Source organism: Gymnogyps californianus, chromosome 27 (genome assembly GCF_018139145.2).
Source record: "Gymnogyps californianus isolate 813 chromosome 27, ASM1813914v2, whole genome shotgun sequence".
NCBI classification, from domain to species: Eukaryota; Metazoa; Chordata; class Aves; order Accipitriformes; family Cathartidae; genus Gymnogyps; species Gymnogyps californianus.
The window spans coordinates 2857351-2882271 of record NC_059497.1 but is presented as its reverse complement, the minus strand read 5'-3'; the positions used below and the strand labels follow the sequence as shown (position 1 = coordinate 2882271).

The following is a 24921-nucleotide window of genomic DNA, read 5'->3' as shown; positions in this document are numbered from 1 at the left end:
GCATTTAGGCCATCGCTTAGCAAAGTGGGGTCAGCTGTTGTAGCTGGGGTAGGGGTTGTACCAACATTTGTAACCTCTGATGACTGGATGCTGCCTTTTTATCTGGGAGTGGTTGCAGTGAACCTGCAAAGGTGGGGAAAGCATTGCTCAGCCATTTTATAGTTGGGGAAGACAAGGCCCAGAGAGCTGATGCTATCAAGTGATGGTGATGCTGTAATGGAAGGCAGGAGTAGAGTGCAGGTCTCATGACTCCCCGTACAGTAAAGGGAGAACCAAGATCAAGATTGAGATCAAGAATGTGGTCCAGGGGAACCACGGGTAAAGCCCTGTCAGCCGTTTTCTTGGGGCATGGCACCTCGTGTGCGGAAGATAAGAATCTGCTGTTTCATCAAGTAACCCCAGCTCCATGCGCAAGGAGATGTATGGAGAAAGAGGGTCAGGAGATGACCTTCCCAGCAGCATTTTGATGGAAAGGCCTTTACTGTCACAATCCTTCCTCCCTTGTGCTGTTTTGTCCCCATTTACAGATGGGGAAGGAGAAGCTGAGGTAGTCTGCAGTGGCGTGGCCTCTCAAAGCTAGTTATTGCCTGGCAGGGAGAGCCCGAGGCTGTGGCTCACAGGCCTGTGCATCAGCCTCCCCCTCCCCTCCGTCCTGCCATCCGGGCTATTAAGGAAGACGGTTTATCATGTAATGATAAAACCCAATTTCCGGCCATGCTGTTGACTCACTCCGTGTCCGTAAGCAAAGCGCTTCATTCCTTTCTAGCCCTTGGTTTCCCCATCAGTAAAACAGGATAACAACATTGCTCCGTCCCTCCAGGCAGCTGAGCTGTTTCTTTGATTACTTTATGGTTTCAGGTGCAGATGCCTGCCAGCCCCCGGAGTTCTCCCTCCATCAGAATCAGGGGTTTATTGCCCACCTGCTCTATGCCATTGCCCACAGTCACTTTGTTCACTTTGGTGGTGGAAGAGGACGTGATCCTGTTCTCCTTACTCTGGGAAGACTCCAGCGGATGCCACAAACAGGGAAGAACAAGGACTCGGATGCAATTTGGATTAGCTAAACATTAAGCTGTGTCCAGGTGGAAATGAGCACCTACAAGCCCCAGAGCAGCATTCCTGAGGCACGGGTCACAGGACATGTGAGTACGTGTGCGGGGTCCGCTGGCACGGGAAGGGACCTGGAGCGCAGGCCTGGAGCCAGCCCTCTGTGATGGCCGAGTTCCATCGATTCTGGTTTGCCTGGAAAGAGTGTTCCAAAACTTGCTAGTCTTCCTAGCTAAAGTAGGTGAAATATTTATAAATCCATCCTCTAGAGGAGACCTTTTGCGTCAGCATCAACCACTCCGACTTTAAACCACGCACCCTCCCCCCGCCCCCCCAAGCCATCTTGTGCTTCTCAGCCAGCGAAGGGGCAGCTTTAATTGCGTGTGTCTGGAACGGCTGCACCTATTTACGGGTACGGGAGGCCGCAGAGGCGGTCAGCAGCAGGGAAAGGGGATTTCTGGGCTTCCTTGCTTGGCTGTCCTCTCTGTTGCATCAGGTTTGCTGCTGTGGCCGTAGTTTTAGTGTCATTCGTGCCGTGAGGCGTGGACCACGCAGCGGGGTCGCGGCCGGGGGCTGCCCCACTTTTGGCAAGATGATGCAAACCCCGCGGGGATGCTGGGGGGGGGGGGGTGCGCTCGGGCTCCTTTCCGGAGGGATGCGCTGAAGCCCGGCTGCCTCGGGTGGAGCGGGGTCCACCGGGGCGGCTTCGGGGGGCGGCGGGGGATGGAGAGGGGCTCCGCCCCGGCCCCGCACAGCCCCGGCCCCGGGAGGCGGTGGCGGCCCCCGGCCCCGGAGGCGGAGCCAGCGCCCGGCGCGGCGCCGCGGGCTCCGGAGCCACATCCTGCAAAGGAGGAGCGGGGCGGCGGCGGCGGCGGGGCCGGGACCGGGAGCGGGACCGGGAGCGGGGCAGCGAGCGGGGGCCGGGCCGGGCGGCGCGGGAGCCGGATCGCCGCGGCCGCCCCGCGCCGCCGCCCAGGATGTGGTGGGACGAGCGGGTGTCGGCGCGGTTCCGGAGGAACCTGCAGCCCACCCTCACCTACTGGAGCGTCTTCTTCAGCTTCGGCCTCTGCATCGCTTTCCTGGGGCCCACGCTGCTGGACCTGCGCTGCCAGACCCAGAGCTCCCTCTCCCAGATCACCTGGGTCTTCTTCTCCCAGCAGTTCTGCCTCCTGCTCGGCAGCTGCCTCGGAGGGGTCTTCAAGAGGACGTAAGGCGCCTGGCAAACTCATCGCACCTCCCGCGGGTGGGCTTAGCTCTCCGCAGCCTCCCCCCCCCCCCTTTTTCCTCCCGGGCCGGGGGTGGGCAGCGCCAGCCACCCCCCCACAACACCCCCCCCACCCCCCCCGGGCTTCGCTTCCCTCCCGCGTTCTCCCACCGGGTTTGCGTGGCTGAGCTGGGATGCTGCGGTCTGCGTGGGAAAACCCTGCTCGAGTGGAGCGCTCCGTGTGTGTCCCGGAGGGTCTGCAGCCCTCTCGCCTGAGCGGCTCGGAGGGAGGGGGCTTCCCCGGAGGTGCGGGGCAGGAGCTGCTCTGCGAGCTGCTGCTCTCCTCTTCTGCACGGTTTCGTACCCTTGGAGAGAAGCTGCCAGTTCCCCTGGAGCTCAGGACAGAGATAGCCTTAGCGTGAAGTTACAGCCAGAACTTCCTGGAGGGTGTTTTCCTTAACCTGATTGTTTATCATAAAAATATTATTGGAAGCCTGTTTTAATAACCTCAGTGTCAGAAACTGAGGCATTGTCGTGCTCCCCAGGAGTTTGGGCAAACACGAGGCGAGATGCCAGCGGTGCTCGCGGTCTTGCTGCGGCGGGGGACGAGGGCAGGGGCAGTGCCTCGGCCGCGCGGGGTGGCCAGGGACAGCAGCGTACTTCATGGGCCAGCGAGAAACCTGGGCGCAGCCGAACGGGGATTTGCACTGAGCCTTCTGTCCAGGATGTGTTTAAAATAAATAATACACGATGGCTCAACCCTGAAGATCGCCAAACAGGCGTTTGATTAAAGGCTTGATGACAGCTATGCTCTGCTGAGAATCAGCTGATTATTTACATTGTCACTAATTCTTCAGGCAGTGATGTAACGTGTCAGCTCCGTGTGTGTGTGTCTGATATACAAATCATACATATGTATATGTTTGATATGTATATGAGAGAATTTTGCATGAATCCTTCGCTGCTTTCAAATGCCAATTTAAAAATGTTTTGTTAAACTCTTGTCTTGCGAATTGTGGAGAGTGTTGGCTCTCGAAGATGGCATCGGAGCACCTGTTAAATTGCCATCCTGGTACACTGAACTGACCTGGTCCCCCTGTCCGGACAGAGCCCAAAGGCTTCGTGGAGCAGCAGGAGCTGCTCTCTGTCGGGCTGTGCCAGGAGAGGAGGTGTGAGGTGGGGTGCACGGGGAATGGGGTCGGCACGTGGGAACCTTGCCCTGGGTCTGACTGGGATCCGAGAGTGCTGGGTCAGCAGGCAGTGCCTTTGCCAGCCCCCAGTCTGCTTCACGTCTGTTTGAAGGAGCGGCGAAGGAAAATGCAGAATTGTTTCCTGCGGTCAGCTTCCTACCCAAAGCTCCTGCCCTTGGCTGGTGGCTTACGCAGACCCGCCTGGGGTTTCGTGCTCCGAGACTCCCAAACTTTTAACTCTGCAGCAGCACGTTGGGGAAAAGAGCGTGTTTGTTGCTCGCTGTGGTTGTGAACCAGGATGTGTTTGTGATTGCAGCCTCTTGGAGCAATGGGCTTTTGCAAAGTGTCTGCGAGCCCCGCTGAGGAGCGGCAGCCCTGCCAGGCAGGAGGGCATGTTTCGGATAGTTGTAGCTTGCGAGTGTTGTGAGGAGGTTACTCGGAGCGGTGCGGCGTGCAAACGTGTGGGTTTGGATGAGAATATTGACTGTTCAGACTCTGAGAGCTCCTGTACTATCCCCTCTTCAGGGACAGACAAGATTGAGCTGTCCTGCTAAGGATTTCCAGTTCTGGGCCATGCTGCGGGTTTATAAATCAAATTATGCTGGCCCCGGTGCCAGGCAGGGAGGAGCACTGGACAGCTCGTCTTTTCTGGTGAGGAGATGGATAGCTGCTGGTAGAGGATCCCAAAGCGTCGCCTGCCTGCAAGCCAGCCGAGCCAGGGTCTGGCTGCAAGCTGCGTTTAATTTCTAATGCCTGAGGAACATAGACTTTGTTGCTTACTTTTGATTAAAATATGTATTGGTCTGAGCTGTCTTCTCTGAATGATGGACTCGCAAGGGAAAGCAGTGTTACTGGATTCTGCGGCAGAAGTGGGTGGTGGGACCTAAATAACGGTTTGGTTCCTCTCACCAGAGCAGTTGCTGAGTGCTGGGTCGTAGTCTCTCCTCTCTCGGCCCAGCTGGAGTCCTGGAGCACCGGGAGGACAGAGCATAATGATGGCATCCGTCCCTTCTGTAACTCAGCGCGAGCCTGGACTGCCAGAACTAGCTCCAGAATTCCCTCTTGTGTGAGATTTCAAGGAAGAAGAAAGTTTGCCGTTGCGAGTTTCCCTGAGCGATGCAGAAACGCAATTGTCGCCTGCGGTGCTCTGCGCTGGAGACCTGGGGTTGCTGCGTGGTCCTTTCCCAGGCTTGTCGGGAGGTGCAAAGCTGGCACTGTGGGAAGCGCAGCTCCCCACGTAGCTGCAAGGCGCGTTGTTTAAGCTCACACTCAGATTCACGACAGGCTGCTGCTCTCTGGTAACTCATGCTTGGGGTTTGCTGGGTTGTAATTACAAGCTCTGCTTCAGAAGAACACAGCTTTTTACAGGGTATTTGGATGAGTTGGGGTTTAGGTGGAGCGCATGCCCTGGCTCAAACCCTAGTGCTGCCATGGTGTTGGTAGAGGTTCCTCGAGCAAAGACAGCCCTGGCAGCAGCTGATGCCCTCTGTAAGGAGCCCTGCGCACCTTTGTGTGAAACACACTGAAGACTCTTGTTTCCTGGTATTACCTGGATTAGATTCTCAGCAGTGCCTGACATGTTGTGAGACTGCCAATCCAGCCAGTAGCGTTGGGGTGGGAGTGCTGAGAGGACTTGAAACCCTGCCTAGACTCAGAAACCCAAGTGGGAGGTGAGGTCTTCAGTGAATCCACCCCTGAGCGCCTGGCACTGCAAACTCGAGGGGTGAGCTCTGTGCACCTGCATCCCCTGCCGCTCTCCCTCTTCTTCCCTTGCCTTCCCCTTTTCCTTTCCCACCTCATTGGATTTTAAGCTTGCATTGTGCAGTTAAAGTCACGCTCCCTCTGTGCTACACACGTTTGTGACAGAAGCACCAGAGTAATCGAGCGTGCGTGCCCCAGTTTGCTTTTTTTTTTTTTTGAAATTCAGAAACTGCATTTTTGTGTCCTCCTGTATGTTTTACTTTTGCCCCCAGCGTTTGGGTCAGCTCTGAGCTAGTCCCGCTGGTGTTAGCAGAGGAGAGGAGAGGGCTGGCAGGTCTGTTGCTGCGTTGGAGCAGGCTCCGCTCAAAGACGTGGGACCCTTTTACCCTTCTTTCATCTTTACCCCTGGGCACCTTGCGTGTCAGAGCACGTCAGCTGAGAGGGGATGACCCTGTTCTCTCCCTGCCCTTCAGACTCCCATCTTCTGAAGGTTTCTGTTCAAGCATGTGGCTGGTGCACGCAGGACTCTTCTCACGGCAAAGGAAAGTAAAGCCTTTTGCTGCTGAGAGAGCAGAGAGCGCGGTGACTTGAGCCTGAGCTCCTCGGGGGAGGCAATGCTCCCCAAGCCTGGCCAGTGCTTCCTGCTGGAGACAAGGGTACCTGAAGGCAGATGTGGGATAATCCATGCCGCCTCCTTCCTCTGTGCCCTCACCTCATCCCCTTACGGCTTTGGGTTTTTAATTATCAGTTCTGCAAGTCTGAATTAGCCTGGTTATCACTTTTCTTCTTGATGTGAGGGACTTAGAAAATGCTCCCTGGGGTGGGGAAAAAAACATACTTTAAGTTGAAGAGTGCCTGCTGCAACAGGAACACAGAGGTGGGGGTTTATATACACTGTGTGGGAAGGAGCAGGGAAGCTTTGCTGGCTGTGACTACAGGATAGCATTAACCATCCTAATCCTATAGAGGAGATCAGCCTAAACCTTTGGGGGGAGCCGCAGACGTTCCCTTAAGCCTTGTGATGGAGCCAGGACATGCTCTGGGTGGTCCTGAAACAGAGTCCCTCACATTACAAGACTCGTTTCATACGCTGCTGAAGCGGAGCCTGCCCTGGGCGCAGCCACAGCTGGCGCAGAGCTGTGCTGTGCATCCGCTCAGCCGGGGACGTGGGGACCGGTTAGTGATGGGGAGGACAGCGATGTCAGAAACCGCAGCATGGCATAACATCGGGGTTGCTTTTTAAGCCCTTTGGAGGGGTGCATTGGTTTCGCATCATCAAGACACAGGGTTCAGACCCCCTCTGAAAGTCACGGCGTACCTCATTTAAGGATGCTTTCAAAGAGGTTTGTTTCTAAAGAAATCCCCCAGCTGGTTGTTCGGTGCCTGCCTGGGTGCTGAGCAGTGTCCTTCGACGACGTCTTGGGGATCTGGCATGGGAAGCCAGCGATTTCTTGGTCCCCCCTAATGCCAGAGCCAGGGCTGCGTGCCACCCTGGGCTGTGGGCTGCTGGTGTTTGCGGGGAGGTGCAATTGTGTTATTAACAGCTTATGGCTGGAGGCAGGAATTTTTGCTCATTGGGGAAAAGTGAGGTGATCTTTTTAATGCTTTTTAAGGACATAACATCATCTGCAATTAATGTTTAACTCTAGTCATGAACGTGCTCCCTAGCCAAGCGCAAGCGGTGCTGTGGTTGTTTTGCTAGGGCTGCAGAAGAGAAGAGGCGTTTCTGGGATGTCTCGGTGTGTGTTTCCCTGTCGCTCCCGGCCTCGGATTCGCCAGCTGCTGGTGCCTCTGCCTCTCTCCCTCCTGCTGTACCCTGGAGAGTGCTGCCTCGTCTCTCCAGGCTCGAAGCTGCTTCTCTCTCATTTGCTAGTTGTTTTTCCTGCCGTGACTGTGCACATCTCGCTTTGCTCCCTCCCTCCCCCAGAAATCCCACGCTGGCTCCCCATTTTGCTGTCAGAGGAAGATCCGTAGTTACGGCTTTGCAAAATATTAGCTCCTCCAACATCCTCTGACTGATGGGTGAGTGAGGCTGGGCTGGGAGCACACCGAGGCGCTGGTACAGCCAGGTTTGTGCCACCGGGCAGGAGAATAAAGGAGACGTGCCCTTGGCCCGTTTTTCTCCCCGGTGCTGTTGAAGTGCAGTGTAAGCAACGAGCAGGATGTGGAGGGCCAAATCGCTCTGGGTTTGCAGATGAATGAGGGCCGCGCAGAAACACAGTGACATGCCCAAGGCCAGGCCGTTCTGGACGAGCAGGCAGGGCAGGAGGGCTGGTAGCGTGGTGCCCGGCAGCCGCAGAGGCTCTCTGCTGCACCTCCAGCCCCTGCCTCCTTGTAGCCTTCTCCTCCCTTGGGCAGAGCATGAAGCAGAGATGTAGGTGTTTTGCTTGCTGGTTACATGTCTATGCTGGGGACATACCTGTGTGTTGCCAGTGCTTTGCTGGGGACGGATGGCTGTGCCCCACGTCCCCCAGCAGCAGACCCCAACTGCTAATTAGCAACTCATTGTAGCAAGCTGCTGGCTGTTGCAACGGGCTTCTGCCAGGGTTTGGGAGCCCAGGGTGGGGAGGGGACGTGCCTTTGCTACTTACTCTCTGCTGTGACTTGATAGTCCCATCTCTCTGCTAGTTTCGGTGTTCTGCTGTCTGGTCCCTGTTTCCTTCCTTCCTTCCTGCCTTTCGACTTGGCAGCTCCGGAGCAGCGCGGTGCCAGCCTGGGCGCCGTTCTCCAGCGAACTGGCTAGTGCTCGGCTCGCACTGAGAGCAGCCTCCTCAGGCAGGCCTGCCTGTGCTGCTGCCAGACTCGCGATGTAATGCACCAGCTTTACCTCTACCACACACATCCCTTGGGCTTCTCCGACGGACCGCATGGGTTGGAAAGTGGCCGCCTGCACCGGGAACGGCAGCAGTGCTGCATCCCGCCCCGTCGTGCTAGGGGAAGGGATGATGCTGCCAGAACGGAGACGGCACAGGGCACGGAGAGGGAACTGCAGCAGCTCCCCAGTGCTCCCTGTGAGGCGGGACAGGACATGCAGGCAGGTCTGGGATGACACAGTGATGTGGATGCCAGCAGTTCTCTCCCTGCCGGGAACTGGGATTGCCCAGCAGCTCTCATGCCTGCTCAGCCTGCTCGTGCAATACAGCCCCGCATGAGAAATGCCCTGGAGCTGCTCAGAAGTCGTGGTGTGGCCTTGCCTGCACATACCCATGCCCAGTTAACAAGGGAAGATTCTCAGGCCTTATTCTGCCTTGAAATGTGCAGAACACAGGTTTGAAGGGATGGTTACTCTTCTCCACAAAAGCTGGGTGGAAGATCTGCCTCTTCGAGGCATCACCCTCCATGCAGGAGATGGCAGTGCCCTGGGCTGGCTACGGCTGTGACGTGGAGGCATGAGGGTGCAGGGTGTGTGGCATCTCCCTTGTCTTGTCAGAAAAGCATGTGCTGGAGCTGAGTTAGTTGGAGCCTGTGGGTGCACCTCCTGCTAATGCCTGCACCACCGACTGACCCGGGGCTGAAAATGGGAGGCAGGGCTGTGGTGTGGATACTGCTCTCATGGTAGTAATTCTGTCCTGTCTTTCCTCTTTCCCTGTCTCAGGTTGGCTCAGTCCTTGTTTGCACTCTTTGCCTCGTCACTGGCAATCTCCTTGGTCTTTGCCATCATCCCTCTGTGCCACAATGTGGTGGTCCTGGCTGTGGTCATGGCTGTGGCAGGACTGGCCATGGGTTGCATCGACACCATCTCCAACATGCAGCTGGTGAAGATCTACCAGAAGGACTCGGCCATCTTCCTGCAGGTGAGCATGGAGCCCACGTCTCCCCTCTGGCTGTGCTTCCTCCTCTGAGGCAGAGGAGTGAGGGGCTTGGCCAGCCTCCCTGCAGAGAGCAGCAGTAAAACCCCCGCTCCACTTACGTGTCTCATCTCTTGCAGGCCCTTCATTTCTTCGTGGGCTTTGGAGCGCTGCTAAGCCCGCTGATAGCTGACCCCTTCCTCTCGGAGACCAACTGCATCCTCTCAAACTCCACGGCCAACGCCTCCAGCAACCTCCCTCACATCCGCAAGTCCCTGGTCCCGCACCATCCAGGCAACCTGTCTCATTACGACCTGCCGATGAAAGGCATGGTGGTCACACGCGTCTCCTACGCCTTCTGGATCATGGCCCTCATCAATGTAAGTGCTGCAGCCGGAGTGGCCCGAGCTGTTGCCAGGGACATCCCTGCTTCTTGGCATTGCAGGCGGCTGTGGTGTTTGGGGGGTGTTGGTGCCTGTTAGGTGGTCCCAGCGATGGAAGGAGGCATGAGGATCGTTGTGCTGCTCCGCGGCAAAGGTTCGTTTTTTGCTAAGCGCCCAGTTCCCAGCAGATGCCTGGGGCAGGAGGGCAGGGCTCTGCGAAGCTGAGCCAGCGGTCACTGCACCGTCAGATGCGATAGGGTCGATGTGCCGTCCTGCGGGGATTAGTCTGACCTCTCTGGAAGCGGGTTGTACCTTCGGCATCCCCCTGGGCAGGAGTTATAGCAGCTGACTGCAACTCAGAGCCACAAGGTCTTCCTCTGTGGTCGGTCTAGGGGGGAGCTCGGTGGGGTGGGGATGGATTGGCGGGCGGGCGATTTGCAGTGATGTTCGTAGGAAAGCGCCCATCGATGAACTGAGTTACTGGGACCGGAATCTTGATTGGGGCATCTCTACCTATTTGTTATGTTTCCGTGGTGATTTGCAGCAGATGTAAAAGCCCTGTGGCCCTTCCTTTGTGAGAGAGATGGGGTTTAGTGCCCATCCTCTTTCTCTGCCCTGCTGAGTCCCAAAGTTGATCTCCAGCAAGCTGCTCTTGCCTGCAGGCTGTGGGCTTTCTTTGAAATGCAGCCCTGTTCCTTACCCCCCAGTTAATACCCGAATCCCAGCATGGTTCAGTACAGCTGGTCCCTTGCACAGGCTCACTGGGCTGTGGCCGTCGTCGTGGCCGTCGTCGTGCCCATCCCCAGTCCCTCTGCAGCAGAGCTAGCTAAGCTGCCACTGTCATTTCCCTGGCGGCAGGAGCCCTGCGAGCGTGTGTGTAATTGTCCATGTAGATCTGGAGCGATAAGAGCGGAACGTGTTGTTGCAGCCAGCGCCGGCCCTGCCGAGTGGTGCTGTTCGTGCCGGGATTGATGCTGAGGGCAGCTCTGCTCAGAACCTGTAGAGCGCCCGGTTATGCTTCGTGCATGGGCACTCCTGCTGGCAGGGGTCCCGAGGTTCCCCCTGTGAGCAGAGCAGAGCCCAGCCTGTGTACCCCTTGCCATAAGGTGCTCTATTCTCTCTTTATAAAGAGCGTGCCAGGGCAGGGACTGCCAAGCTGGTGCCCGTTTCGCTCACCTGGAGACCTCCTGTAGGAGAAGCGAAGGGTGATCCTGCCAGAAGGACCTCTCCCCGCCTGTCTGCCCCGCAGCCCCGGTACCCGCTGCCCCTTCCCTGTGCAAGTGCAGCCATTGCCCTTCTCCGAAAACGTAAGGATGCGCTGGTGCTCCTTCTCCCTGTCCCAGGCCAACGAGCAGCCCTTGATCTTCCACGACTCCGTCTGCGCTAGGCAAAGGGAACAGGTTTCTTTGTGCTCTTGGTCTTCCCATTTGCTGAATAACTAAAACATACCCCAGTGCACCTCATCCAGGGGCTTTCATTAGACCGAGGCCCGCACAGCTCGCTGAGGCAAGGAGAACAGGCAACCGAAATAGCTGGGCAGATGCTGTAATGAGTTTCTTTGCAGAAGTACCAAAAAGAATGCTCTCTGCCTAGGAGGAGAAGCCAGCTTTAATTACCTCTGACTCTGCGTATGCCATGGGAAATGTGCTTTTAATTACACCGGAGCGTTATCTATTTTGCCAGTCAATCCTGAGCAAACTAATTTAGTTTTGAAGGCAGCGTTTAATATCTGCTTTGAATACGACAATGTGTCTGCTATCTGGAGCACTGATGGTTGCCAGACCCCTCTCTGTTCCTAGCAGTGTCCCATGGATGTTTTGGGAGCAGGATGGGACCCTAGGCTGAGTCCTGCTGTGCCCAGCAGCTGATGCATAGCAGGTCGTGAGCTGGGCTTGTGCATCGCTGCACGCTCAAGTGCTGTTTGCACGTGTGGGTGGTTTGCACATGTGTGCACACACTGCGTAGGATCACCAGGGATACGGCAGGGAGTCCCGGGGTGCTGGGAGACTGCTGGTTTTTGGGATGAAGGTTAGGTAACGAACATAAGAGGAGCAGGGAGTTGGATGTACGCTGCACACGCAGCTCTTGAGCGTGTCCCCTTGCCAAAGCCGAGCTGTTATTGTCTTTCCCGAAGCCTTGCTGAGGGAGCTGACTTGATTCCTTATTTAAACTAAATAACCCAACCCACTGGCTGGAGATACTGTGAGTAGCTCAGCTCCAAAACTGCTGACCCTTCTTTAAGGTGTAAACGTCAGAGAAGGATGACGACAATTGGTATTTAAAACCCCAGGGAAGTGGATGAAATGAATAAGCTATAGAAATGGAAACTAGGGCCAGCAACTTTGTTATAAAATGGTCAAAAACACATTTCCATCCCAGTTTTCACAGGGCTGTGTGTATCCTGACAAGACACAAGCTGAAATGATTCATTTCAATTTCTTGCTTTGTTTAAAGTGGAAATGTCTCAATTTGACTTTGGCATAGATGCAATGTGTAAAGCTGACAGCATAGTTGTTTCGATGTTATTGAAGCAAAATGTTTTTGCTTTGGTAAAATTAAACAGTTCAACATTATCGAAATGAAGTGCTTGGATGACTCCTGGCCAAAATGTTTCATTCTAAGAGAGAATTTTGGCTTTTCATCCAGATTTGGAACAAAAACATATTTTAAAATTCAGTTTTCCCACGGAACGGAAATTTCATCATCCAGCTCGTTCCAAGGGGCTGGAAATCAGGAAAATGTTTCTCCGAGAGGGATGTGTTTGTCCGGAAGGTGGTTTCCCAGGGGAAGTGTGGGACACTCCATTGTGCTTAGGTTGCTTAAAAGTAGCCTGGATACAATAGCAGGGAACAGTCCCGTGCTCCTGGGGGGAGAGACCAAAATAGAAACTGGAGGGAAGGAGCCTGGATTATACCCACGCTTAACTGCGTGATGCAGCAACTTGTTGAGTTTATAATAATGGTTAAAAGCTGCCAGGGGGAGGGGAACATCCCCAGCAATTCGGCGAGCGGAGCTGGAGCGCCGGGTCCGGGCAGCGGGGCTCTCACTGCCCGCTTTGCCCTTCAGCCCGTGCAGGCTCCCGGCGGGATGCTCGGGTGCCTCCTCTTCCCGCCTTGGAAAAAGAAAAGCCTTCCGCTGAAAAAGGCAAAGCAGGGTTGCCCTGGGAAGAAAGCCCCTGAGCAAATGGTTATGGCACCAAAATCTCTGCCTGCTCAAGAGGGAGGGCTGCTCAGAGATGGGCACCGCAGGTGTCCAGCTTGGTGTGGCTGGGGACTCTGCGGGGCAAGGTGGTGCTTTGAGGACCAGTGTCCTTATTTTAGGGGCTGTGGCTGCGGCTCATCTCTAGCTCTTGCTGTTTGGGCTCCCTGCGGGGTGGGAAGGCTTTGATAGCTCTTTGCCTCGTGCCAAGCAGCCCGGGCAGCCGAGGTGTCGGCCCCAAGAAAACTGAAGCTGCTTTAGCAGCCGAGTAGCAAGATCCTGTCATAAGCACGGTGGCCCTGCCCCTGTGTGTCTTGGCATGTGTCCTGGCTCTAGGGGCCAGCGAGGCTCCTCGTCACCACCCGACCTCTCCAGCACATGGGAGCTGCGGATGGGGAGAGGGGCCCAGCAGCTCGTGGCAGTGGCCGTGCTCACGTGGGCAGGGGAAGGGACAGTCCTTGAGCTGTCCTTGTGCTGTGGTTGGGGCAGGCTGCTCATCCGGGATGGATTTGTCCCCTTTGCTTGGTGAAATATGCCCTGGCAGGGCTCTGGTGTTCGGCTCTGTTTGCTTCTCCCCATCTGCCCGTGTAATAACTGAACTGCTCCTCCATCCCCTGTACACACGCCGGATTTATGGCCAGCCCCTCCTGTGGCCACAGGTGACTGTCCCCAAGGCAATTTGCCAGCCGGTGTGCAGGACACGGGGCTGGCTCAGGATGCAGCCCTGGGAACCTGCTGTCTCTTGAGCTTGATCCTTTGCTTTTCCCCCCTTGCCTGAGCTTGCTTTGCTGTGGTGGCAGCCCACGAGTGAGGGCTGCGCTTGACCGTGGATGAGTCTCCAGCTTTTGGGCATTTCCTACCAGAAATGGCCAGCGCTGGCAACCAGCTCACGGCTGATGGGGTCAGAGCGCTCGTGCACCCGAGGTGCTGCCAGCTTCAAGATGGTACAGTCTGGATAAAGCGAAAGGGACCTGCTTGCTTTAGAGATGAGGATCTGGGGAGCAGGGATATGCCTACAGTTTGACTGGGAATCCGGGGAGTGCAGAGCTGGGGCCCTTTTCTGCACAGGCACCGAGTGCTGCTTAAGGCTGGAAGTGCCCGGAGAAGTTATCTGTACAGCCAGTCCCTCTGCGTGGGTATTTTTTTTGCAAAATCTGCAATTTAGAAGAATAAAATCTGGTCCTGACCTCCGGAAGGATTAGAACTATCAAGCAAATGCGTTTTTCTTCCATGGGACCGAACTAACTGTTCCTATTCCCATTGTTCCCAGAACAATGAAGTCCTCCTAAATGAATTCAGGCAAGAGAGGCAGGGCGACGGGGGGAATTCTCCATACATTTAAATCATGCCACGAGCCAACAAAAGGCAGGAAATTTGGAGCTAGAGCTCACACTTGCTCACAGACATGTAGAAAACAAGCGCTCGGCGGCTGGAGAGTGAGCTGTCACTTAGGATTTCCTGGCTTTCTCCCACAGTTTGTTGCAGAATAAACACCACTTGGTTGCAGCAGGAGGAGAAGGGAGGGCTGGCGAGGGGCAGACCCAGCTTCATTTGCTTCCCTCTGTTTTCTCTCCAAAAAAAAAAAAAAAAAGAGCAAGTCCCTCCGGGCTCGGAGGCACCGCCGAGTCGTGGGCACGCGCAGGCTGTAGGCTCGTCCCCAGGCAGACGGCAGCGAGGGAGCACGGTGCCGGGGGGCCTGATGCTGCGGCTGCCGCGTGATGGATCCAGTGGGCAGGCACAAGCCCACGGTGCCTGTGTGCGCGAGCACCAGGCAGAAAGCCCTGACTGCAGGGAACGGTGCCGGTGGGACTGTTGTGTGCTTGGGAGCCTGTGCAGCAGCCAGTGCAGCGGCATCCCTGGGTGTGTGGGGGTCTCTAAGGAAGCGAGAGGGCGATGGCTGGAGGCTCGCTGCTCTTCAGTCCCGGGTCCCGCAGCAGGGGCTGTACTGAGGGGCTGTTTGAAGCCGCTCGGCTGTAGCGGTGCTGTCACTGTTGGCCTGGGAACCATGAGCTCATCTCTTACGAGATGCTGAGCAACCTCTGCTAATGGCTGGAGATGGGCAAAGCAGGTCTTGGAGCAGCTTGCTCTTCCCTCACAAAGAATTTCAGCCACAGCAGGTCTCCCATTGAAACTGTTCTGCTCTCCACAGGCAAAAGCTACTTTAGTATTTTATTCTTTGGGCAGAAGTGGCCAAATGCTTGGAAACCAGAACGTTTTGGTTTTGAAGGGCTGGTATGGTGCTTCATGAGGTTTGTATTTAGGTGCCTTCTGTTCCAGTGTCCCTGTCCCCCATCCCAGGTGAATGGTCCCCAGCCCACCTGGCATCCCACAGGGACTGGCAGGAGATGCCCCAGCCGTGCTCCGGATCGGGAGTCTTTGCTCTCAACTTGCTTTCCCCCTACCCCCTCCCTACTAGCTCTCCTAACAAGCCTCCGTCCCTCTTGCAGTGGCTCCCAGCCTCTGTCCTTGCTCTTGAAGGTTAATTCAGGCACATCTACTGCAGATGCTGAGCGCAGCTTCCTGAAAGGCTGTTGCGACTGGGGAACTAGACTGTGTTTTGTGCCAGGCTTGCCGTGCTTACCTGCCCCTCTCTGTTCCTCCCCAGCTGCCAGTCCCCATCGCGGTGTTTTTCTTGCTCTACAAGGAGCGGATGGTGCCATGCTTCAACAGCAGCAGCCACCCGCTGCTGTCGGCCGACGAGCTGGCGATGGAAACGCGGCCCACGGAGAAGGACGATCTCTCCGCCGCTGTGCAGAGACCCCACGCAGCAGGAGGTGAGCTGGAGGCACCTCTCTTACGGGTTTGGAGGTACGGGGGGATGAGCAGGGGCAGAAAAAGCCGTGTTTCTGAGTGTCTCCGTTGAGTTTAACAAGTGAGATCCATCCCTGTTGTCTAAGGAGGAAACTATCCAAAATGTGCACGTGAATGTAATCCAAAAGTACCCAAACAGAGAATTTGGTGCCCAATTACCCTCGAATTAGATGGGACCATAACCCCTGAACAGAGATTAGTATCCTGCTGTTGGGACTCCAGGCTGCTTTTCTCCAAGCTGTCCTAAAACTAAACCGGGGCTCCCAAGTCTTTTAAGCGCACGTGGAAGTTGTGCCCCTTCGTTTCCTTCTGGTTTTCGGTCAGGTTTTGAGCTGGCTCTGCTGTTTAAAAGTGGTCATCATGCTGCAGAATGCTGATTTTTATAAATCTGAAAGGAGTAAGGACAGCGCCCTTGTTTGAGGGGAAAAGTTAAACTCCAGCAATAGTTTGCTCTTGAACCTGCGACTACACCCTGTTTTGGGGACAATAGTAACATTGTTCTTTGAGAAACGTATCAAAGTAAATTCTTCAGCTAAATAGTGAATCTCGGAAGTAATCATATTTTAGGGTTATCAGAGGAGCGTTTAGTGTTATTACAGAAGAGATGGCTTTACCTGAACAATAAAAGGAAATTTTAGGGAATACTTGAAGGTGGAGGCAGCTAGAGGTGTGGTGAGGTGCTGCAGGGAAGGATCGTAGGTGTCCCTAACGGAGTGGGTTCTCTGGTGTCTGATAAGGTTGTGCTCATCTGATAGCGTTTCCCTTAGCTGAGACACTGATGGTTTCTTTCCTCAACCCAGCTGCCCGTTTTCGTACAACCCATTGGAGCTTCATGTTCTTCAGATCTCCATCTTCCTCTTAAATGCAGTTGAGATTAATCCTTAGAGAAGCAGGAAGGCTGTATGCTGACTGCTGCGATCTTTGACAGACACGTCTGTGCTGGCAGAATCCCTCCTTCCCCGTAGAAGTAGTGAGAATTTCATCTTTGCCATGCAGGAGCAACTGTCTCACTTGCACAGGACTCCAGGTGCCGTTACCTTAACACCAGCCCTTTGCACGTCCCGGAGCGGTGTGATATAAGCATGAGGACGGGAGAGTCGGGAATTCCTGGGGTCCTGACCCCCAGCTTTGGCAGGCTGTCGCTCCCAGTGGTCTATTCAGAGGAGTCGACACTAGCTCTGTGTTTATCACTCTCTTTCCCAAAGTTGGCTTGTTTGGTTAAATAACGTTTATCTGAGGAACGTGAGCTATCCTGGGCAGGACTCTCCTGTGTGGTGGTACCAAGGACGAGGGGCTCTGAGCACGAGTGCTATGGTCGAATGGGCTTGTTTCTGTTGACTGTGAGAGCGGGGCCAGCAATGTGGAGCTCCTAAATGGGAAGAGGAGCACAAGCAGCTACAGTAAGAGAAGTAGCAAGTATCCTGGAGAGCTAGGATCCTGGTCTGTGGACAGCAGCCCACAAGCATATCCGTCTTCCTTCTGAAAGTTTAGAGGTAGGTAAAGAAAGAGGTTGGGCCAGCAGAGCTTAGCGGTGCTCCACGTTGTTCACAGTCCTCCATGAATCTCTGTCGTGCAGCTGAGCGCAAAACAAATCCCCATTGCGGGCTGGCTACCACCCAGCCCCAGGGGGACGTTCCGGCTAAGTTTGCTTTGCATTGTTTTTCACCAGGTCATGATGACTTATTTAGCTGCTGCCAAAGCAAAAACTTCAGAGGGGCTTCTTACACCTACTTCGCAGTCCACATCACTGGGGCTCTTGTTCTCTTCATGACTGATGGGATTGTGGTGAGTTCAGTTGATAGAGGGATCTTGTCTGAGCAAAGCTATATGGCTTTCTTCCTTCCAAATCACTTGTAACAGCCCAAACCCAGCACATGTCCTCTGCGTGCAGTGGGCTGGACCTGAGGGTCTGCCGGTGCAGCAGTCTGGTTCCCAAGGTAGCTCATTCTAAGCTAATATCATAGTCAGGCTGATGTGTGCCCTGCTTCTTGGGAGGGTTTTGTGGCTTCTCCTAGGCTCTGTGGTGTTGCAGCTAGATTGCTACTGCTACTAACCTAGCCAGTTTAGAGCTGGTTTTGATGTTGTCTACTTGTACGCAGTGGAGGTCTCTTCTCACTTCAGCCAAGAGGCAAGAACAGCTTCCTTTTATTTCATACGAAATGGTGGCTCTTTGTTTGATGGGTCTCCTGAGCCCTCAAAATCCAAGATGAGAGCCTGCGGGGCTGGTGCAGTCTCTGTCACGGCCTGACACCGTGTCCCTGGCTGGCGCAGTCACACGGGGTTTGCCGTGTGTGGCACTTCTGTCCAGGCGAGGAAGGCTCGCTCTTGGCTGGCAAGTTGCTGTTCTTTTTCTTTCAACAGTTTTGTCTCAGTCCCCTCATGGTAAAATACTGCTGGGTCTTACTAGGGCATTAAATAGGGTCCTGAGAGATGAGTGGGGTTACACAAAGCAGCCATCAGATACGGGAACTTACCAGGGCCTCCGCCTTCAAGGATGATCAACTCTGGGTTCTTAATGTGATACGTTTTGAGAGTATGCAATTCCAAAAGGACAAGACAGTCCCTAGGGAAGAGAGCATCTCTACAGATAAGAGCTTAGCATGCATTTTACCTAGTAATGCTGTTAGGTCTTGCCCTTTTAGGAGAGCTTAAATCCTGTGTTGTATTTCTGGTGGAAGTCTGTCTCCAGCTGCAAACCCTTGGGAACAAGGTTCATTGAGATTTGGTAGCAAATCCATAGGTGGGCTCTTCAGCACTATCACAATATTGTGAATAATTGAGGGACAGGTTGAAGTTAAAGTTGCGAAGCCTGTAAGTCACCATCACATCAGTGTGACACGCTGTTTTGTTTTCCCTGCAGGGAGAGTACTCGGGCTTCATTTACAGCTATGCAGTGGAAGAGCCTCTCTCCGTGGTACATAAAGTGGCCGGCTACCTGCCCAGCCTCTTCTGGGGATTCATCACGCTGGGCAGGCTCATCTCCATCCCTGTGTCCTACCGAATGAAGCCGGCAACTATGGTCTTCATCAATGTGGTAAGGCTGTTTTTACAATGTTTTTCTTCTGCTTGCCTCCAAGATGCTGTCTAGTTTTGGTTTTGGTGTGCAGAGCTGCAGCTGCTCTCATGCCATACCTAGGGTAGATTTGCACCAGGCAGGGCCTGGCAAGCATGCCATCCAGTGTGAGCTGCGTTAGCCTTCCTCTGCATCGCTGTCTCTGCATGTCTGCAGCTGACTCCGATGCACGAGTAGCTAAGACTTACAACTTGATTGCACTGCTTTTCTGAGCTTGCTCCTCAGTTAATCTTAACGTTAGATTTGTGAAAGCATCTAGTAAAGTGCCTGCCAACTTTATTTACTTTGCACACTGTCTTCTCTGGCATTTACAGGGAATTTAATGCCCATGTTAGCCATGGGAAAGGGAAGGCAGATAGTTCAGTAAATGCTCTGCTTAGACTGTAGCAGCTGTCAAAGAAACCAATGATGTGATGTGAGGTTGCTTAAATTAATAAAACACATTCACTTGAAGAAAGAGGAAGGAGTCCTTTATGGATATGTATAAGACAGATGTATGTAAGGATGTGACAGACAACAGGGAGGGAGTTGTTCCCCTTTACACTTCTTACCAAAAAAGAAGAAAAGAAACAAGTGAGAAGGCAGTTAATTCACCATTTATTTAAACCGAAAGTTATTTTGGTAGCAAGTTTCACAGTTAATATTGCGAGGCCAAGAATATATAACAGGCTGGTGAGAAAACAGGAGTGGCAGTTCACACTGGGACACGTTTTGAAGATCCAGGCCGATGTCTTTTGCAGACAGGAGGCAGGTGAGGCAGCCAGCTCGGCCCTTTGCTGCTGGTCACTTTAAAAACTGAGCTTGGATACCAATAGCTACAGCCAAATGAAATGCAATCATTTTAAAAATGAGTGTAATCTCCTACTTTAGCATATAGTCACTACTTACATGGGAGCAGGGAAAGCGCAGCATCAGCAGATCATCTCGGGTATCTGATAGGAGCAGTCCCGTCCATCTCCTTGATGCATACTACTGGCTTAAGCACTTGTCTGAACTGCATGATTGCTCTATTAACAAACCTGAGTACGGGATGACTTTAGCTGTTGCTAATATTTGGAGAGAAGAGGGAATAGCCTCCAGCCTTGAATGGAAGCCTTCTCACTTCCCCTTAAAGGCAATGGTAGTAGTATCATCCAAGGACAAAAATTCACTTGACTAACATTGAACCTTTTGTGCAATGCTTGCTCGTTGGTACTGCTATATGTAGTAAGATACACCAGCTCTTGGCAGTCATGTCAGCGTTGTAGCAAACTGCAGTTTGAATTCAATTTCTTTAGAATCCGAATTGCTCTTGGGCACATGCACACACCCATCATCAGGGCCTGAACAATTAAGAAAAAATAACTTGAGTCGGTATTGCGGAGCTCCCTCTGCTGACTCTCTGGGCCATGCCTCATTGAGCGCATCGTGGATGTTTGTGCTACTCCCTGTATGCGGCAGCAAGCCAGAGGCGAGGGCAAGCTTGTTTAGATTTAGTTGGCTCTTTGGTTTTACTCCTGTGACTGGTTTCTGAGCAGTTATTGAGAGTGAGTTAATTCCTTAACATGCTGAATAAGACTTATTAGTGATTGAGACATGTAAATATTATGGAAATAGCAGTACTATAAGTATTTAAAGCTGCAGAGAAAGTATTTTTTCAGATACAATCTTAAGTCTCTACCTAATGAAGTTGAGACAGATGAATTGTATATAGTCACTTCAAGTCCTGTTATAAAAAGTACCAACTTCTTTACTATAAAGGTGGATGGATTTTATTTGGCTAGTTACTTCAGTTTTTCAGAGATTATGATCATTTTTCAGTATAGTTTATTTTCTACAAAAAAAAATAAATCTAGAGCCTATTGCAACTCAGCATTTACCTTCCTACTGACTGCGTGTGTGTTGTTCACAGGTTGGAGTCCTGATAACCTTCCTCCTGCTCCTGATTTTCTCCTACAGCGTCGTCTTCTTGTTTGTGGGGACAGCATCTCTGGGTCTGTTTCTCAGCAGCACTTTCCCCAGCATGCTGGCCTACACTGAGGACATCCTGCAGTACAAAGGTGAGCAGGGATTCGGGCACGCCTGGCAGACTTTGCAAGCAGGTTGAGTGTTCAAGACTAGAGCTCAGATACCATCACACCTAGCAACTCCTTCCCTCTTCAGGGATGCCTAGGAGGCCTGGAAGAAAGATCTGCTTTTGAATACAATGTTTATTCAAGCTTGTAGTCAGAAAACCAGACTGCACAAATCCTGGCTTCAGTGTACTAATAACTTCTACAGGCAGGGATCCAGATTGGTTCTTAGTCTTCTGCAGCTTTAGGGCTCTCGAGGACTGACAAGAATGTCTGCTTTAGAGGCTTACAGGGAGCTAGTTTTGAAAATATCATCCAGATTATCAGTGAACTGAAAATCCTAGAGTTTGGCCAGTTCTTACAGGAGGTCTCGGCCAATGTCCATCTCTGGGGCAGTGATACAGAAGAAGGAAAATCCTTCCAGCAAGAAGCAACATCACCTCTGCCGACAGAGGCAAGTGACAGAACAGGAGACTGTTTTCTGGCTTAAGCTTTTACCTTTCTGCACTACTGCAGGTTAGAAGAGGCATTCTCAACATTAGATGGGAATATACATTAAGTATTTGTAAATCTTGTGTGGAGAGATCCATGAGAGAGCAGTTTAAAGAAGCTACAGGCTGATCCTGCTGGCTGTTTCACCTGTTCCCTGCCAACACGACTCCCGCTATTTCTTTGCAGGCTGTGCCACAACTGTGTTAGTGACTGGAGCCGGAATTGGAGAGATGGTACTACAGTTACTGGTGGGATCGGTAAGTGTAGACAAGGCATGCCAACAACTGATTGGAACTTCTAAGTAGAAACCTTAGTCCTGGTTTTGGACAGCTGCCAGAAAAAGCACTGCATTAACTGTGAGCTATCAAATAGTAAAGCTCTTGCTGAATGCTAATTAGGTATTTGAGTTTTATGATGACATGTCTGCTCTTTTTTTTTTTTTTTTTTTTTCTTTCCCCCTTCCAATTGCAGATTATACACGATCAGGGCAGCTACAGTTTCCTGGTCTGTGGGATGATCTTTGGAGGCTTGGCCTTTACCTTCTACGCTTTCCTCTTGTTTTTCCACAGGATGTACCCCAAGCCCTCGTCAGGTAAGAAAGCACCAGCACTCAGCCCTGCTTTATAATGAGAGGAAGAGTGGCATATACATCAGTACATAACCAGGGTGCAGCACTTCAGCAAAATGCAAGGAAATGTTTATTTTACTGCTGCTTCCTGTCCCCTCTTCCTGCTTGGACTTGCCCACAAAGCCTTGGCAGCCACAACTCAGGGTTTGCTTTCTTTTCTGTTGGAGAAGCAAGGGAAAAAGTAGGAATGGTCTGTGGGTCACAGAGGAACTATAAACCACATAGGAGGCTAGCTGTGAAAGCACTACTGTGCTACTGCAGAGCTAGCAGGAGTAAGTCCTCCTAGTACAGACTGCACAAGCTTTGCTACACTGTTCCCCGACTCAAATCCAGGGAACAAGTGGGTCTGCCATCCAAAGGCAGCTGTCAGGCTCTTGAGAAAAGCCTCACCGATAAAGGATTTCTCTTATGTATCACCTCAGTCTGCTTACGCTATTTGTTTTTTTATAAGAGTCTTTCACAAAAGGAGCACTGCGTGACGGGCAAAAAACCTGTCCAGGTTACTGGAAATGGAGGCCTTGCTTCCATGACCAGCAAAGTAAACAACCTAGTGTGGCGGGTGATAGAATAGCCACATTTGTGTTTGGGAGAGCTCATGCACATTCCCTTAAAGCTCAGTAGAATCGGTACCTTCAGATAAAGTATCTAATGTCAATTTTGCAGATATGGATGATGCCTCACCTGACAAACCAGCAGTAATGGATGACACTGGACAGTATCAGCGCTAAAGAAGTGGCCAAGCCCTAGACCAGCAATAAAACAACACACAATTAAGCATTACTATTAAGGATGATTTCACATTTAATGACTGAATCATGCAAGTTTTCTGCAATCAAAAGCACATTAGATTGGGTAAGTCAGAATCAAGAAAACATCCTAAAACACTGCGTCAAGCTAAGCACAAGTTGCCCGCGTCACATGTACCAAAAAGAAGACTGTAAGCGTCAGACCGACCCCGTGTCTGAAAGGCTACAGTATATGGCAGGGATGACGGGAGAACAGTTACTCCTGCACATGAACTTTCTTACCAGTTCAGGATGGAGGGTGGGAAGGAAGAGGTTCTTTCTGTTCCATATGTAAGACTGAGCCAGGAGATACTCAGTCATTGAACTTAACAGATTTTTCTTTTGGCCTGTAACGTACAGAAGCCCCTATAATTTACAGCACAGTACTGGATTTGAGTTCATTTTTGTGCAACACTGACTCAAGTATGTGTCACCTCCATGTATACTTCCAAAGGGGAAAAATTACACAACTGGTAGAACCCACCAAGTGCACAGTGGTAGCAGGACCTATCTGTATTTGCACAGTTGATTCTTGTATATTACACAGTATCAAACATGTTCACTAAGACAGTGTCTTATTCAGCATGCTAGGGCCTCTTGATTATTAAAATCATTAGCTTTTTTTTTTTTTAGAGTCAAGAATGAGTTGTGATGGTTTGTTTTGCTTTAAGTCACTAGTTTAGCTGCTACAGTTGCAGTGTCTTTTAGGGTGGTTTCATTTCTAGCTTCCAGTTGAAGCTTAAACAGAGGTATTTGGGAGCCAGCCTCCAGCTGCTTCATCTGTGCAATACTTACTATAACAGGTGCCTTCTGTAAGGTACTCTCATAACCCACGCATGCCCCATTACAAGCTACGAAGAAAGGACTGGCTTTAGAAGAGTGTAAAGCTACATACATCTATTTCTTCAGTGAGTGATCGGACATGTACTTTTTGCTTTAACTGCTGTATGTGGATGTACATATGTACGTGTGTGTATATAAAACAGTGTTTAATTAAAGGTGATTGATTGCTAGATTCTCAGCATGACTGGACTCAGGTAACTTAAGCTGTTTCTGGCCAAGACTATCAGCTACTACCTTCACCAGTTCTAGCTTTCAAACTCAGACTGAATCTAACTTAACCTGTTTTTAGCATTTCTATTTTTCCAAGCAGTAGATCTTACCTTCCATGTAGTATCTTCACAAGCTCCCACAGGTGGTTCTGTAGAAAAAGTCTCAAGAGAGTAGACCTGTTGAATTGACTTTGTATACCTGAAGTGGAGTGTGTATTAGGCCAACGCAGGAAGGAGGTAAATGCAGTTGAATTCTGGGCTTAACTCATCCATGGACTTCAGGAGCCCTCCTGCCTCGCATCCAGCGCAGTATGTGCTGTAATTCTTCTCTAGCACCACAGGATGCCACTGTTACTCTCCTTGAGATACCCAGAATGAAAAAAGTGTGTACTGCAAAACCGATTTGCAGCAAAAACCCCAGTCTGTCATTAATAGAGCCCCTCCCACCATGACAGCATTCTCTCCATCCCTGTACAGAGGAAATGAGCATGAAAAAATACAATGAGGGAGTTTATTTTGAAAGAAGTCCACTCAGATTACGTATCTATCACACTAGGGACTGTCAGCTATGAACAACAACAACAAAAAGTATCTTATTATGTCCTTGCAGATTGATAATGCTATCGCCAGAATAACATTTCTTTTGTTAGAAGTGATTTGATAATTCAAATCTCCACTTTGCTATCAGCACTATATATAGAATGCAGCTACACACCAAAGGAAATTTTCCCCAGAAGAGAATGGTACCTGATTGATCTGGCAAAAGGACTGTGCAGCACTACAAAGCCAGCAACAGCAGCTCCATCTCTGTCTCCATTCAAGCAAGATGTGAAAGAGCCTGTGCTGCTGCAAAGGGCCAGGTTAGCTCAAGGGCTGATGAACTCCCTCATTACCACAGCGCGAGCTGGCCTGCAGCTGCAACTTTCAATTTCCTCTACTGAAAAAAACAGTCCAAAGATCAGAAACTTTGTTAAAAATATTTATTTAAAAAAATACAATTGTTTTGCATGTCTGGTTGCACATAACTATTAACATATGATTGACTTGAATAATTTGCTACAATGCTTTTTTAAAGCCAGCTTGCATTATACAAAGCAAATCCCTCTGTCAGTTCTTACATAAAATAGTTTTCTTTAACTATTCCCACCCCATTTTTAAAAAAGATTGCAATACATTGATTTTTTTTTTTTTGCACAAAAATTGAAGCAATAGAAAAGTCACCTGATTTCTCAGGAACGACCTTCATTATGTCTGAATAACAACTGCCAATACGCCACTCTAAAAGCAGCATTTGTTACTTTGAAGTGTCATTACAGTGCACTTCCTCTTAGCACTTTGCCTCCAAATTGTACTCAAACCTGAAATGTGTTCACATTACTGCATATCTGCTATAATCAAGTTGATCAGACTTTTTTTTCAATATGATATCAACACGCTGAAGGTCTTCCTAATATGTTATCTTGGAAGGTTAAATAAAAGCAAATCTAGTAACACTGAACAATTACCGAAAACTTTGGC

At 51.5% G+C, this 24921-nt stretch overlaps 1 protein-coding gene across 2 annotated transcripts; it reads left to right on the top strand.

Annotated features, from left to right (window-relative positions):
• Positions 1 to 1030: 1030 nt before the first annotated feature.
• MFSD4A (major facilitator superfamily domain containing 4A) lies at positions 1031 to 23367 on the top strand. Of its 2 annotated transcripts, none has more exons than XM_050911346.1 (10): positions 1031 to 1142; positions 8738 to 8936; positions 9071 to 9310; positions 15117 to 15285; positions 16992 to 17107; positions 18183 to 18356; positions 20287 to 20434; positions 21125 to 21195; positions 21410 to 21530; positions 22230 to 23367. In XM_050911346.1, coding segments are annotated over exons 1-10 (1305 nt in total). In that variant the 5' UTR covers positions 1031 to 1140; the 3' UTR covers positions 22295 to 23367. The 2 variants fall into 2 exon arrangements, with proteins under 2 accessions (XP_050767303.1, XP_050767305.1); XM_050911348.1 differs by lacking the exon at positions 1031 to 1142 and adding an exon at positions 2001 to 2254.
• The last annotated feature ends 1554 nt before the right edge of the window (positions 23368 to 24921 follow it).

Coding starts and splice junctions, on each gene's coding strand:
- MFSD4A (XM_050911348.1), top strand. CDS start 2,025: ATGTGGTGGGACGAGCGGGTGTCGGCGCGGTTCCGGAGGAACCTGCAG. Junction 18,357..20,286: donor CTATGGTCTTCATCAATGTG/GTAAGGCTGTTT, acceptor TGTTGTTCACAG/GTTGGAGTCCTGATAACCTT. Junction 21,531..22,229: donor GTACCCCAAGCCCTCGTCAG/GTAAGAAAGCAC, acceptor TCAATTTTGCAG/ATATGGATGATGCCTCACCT.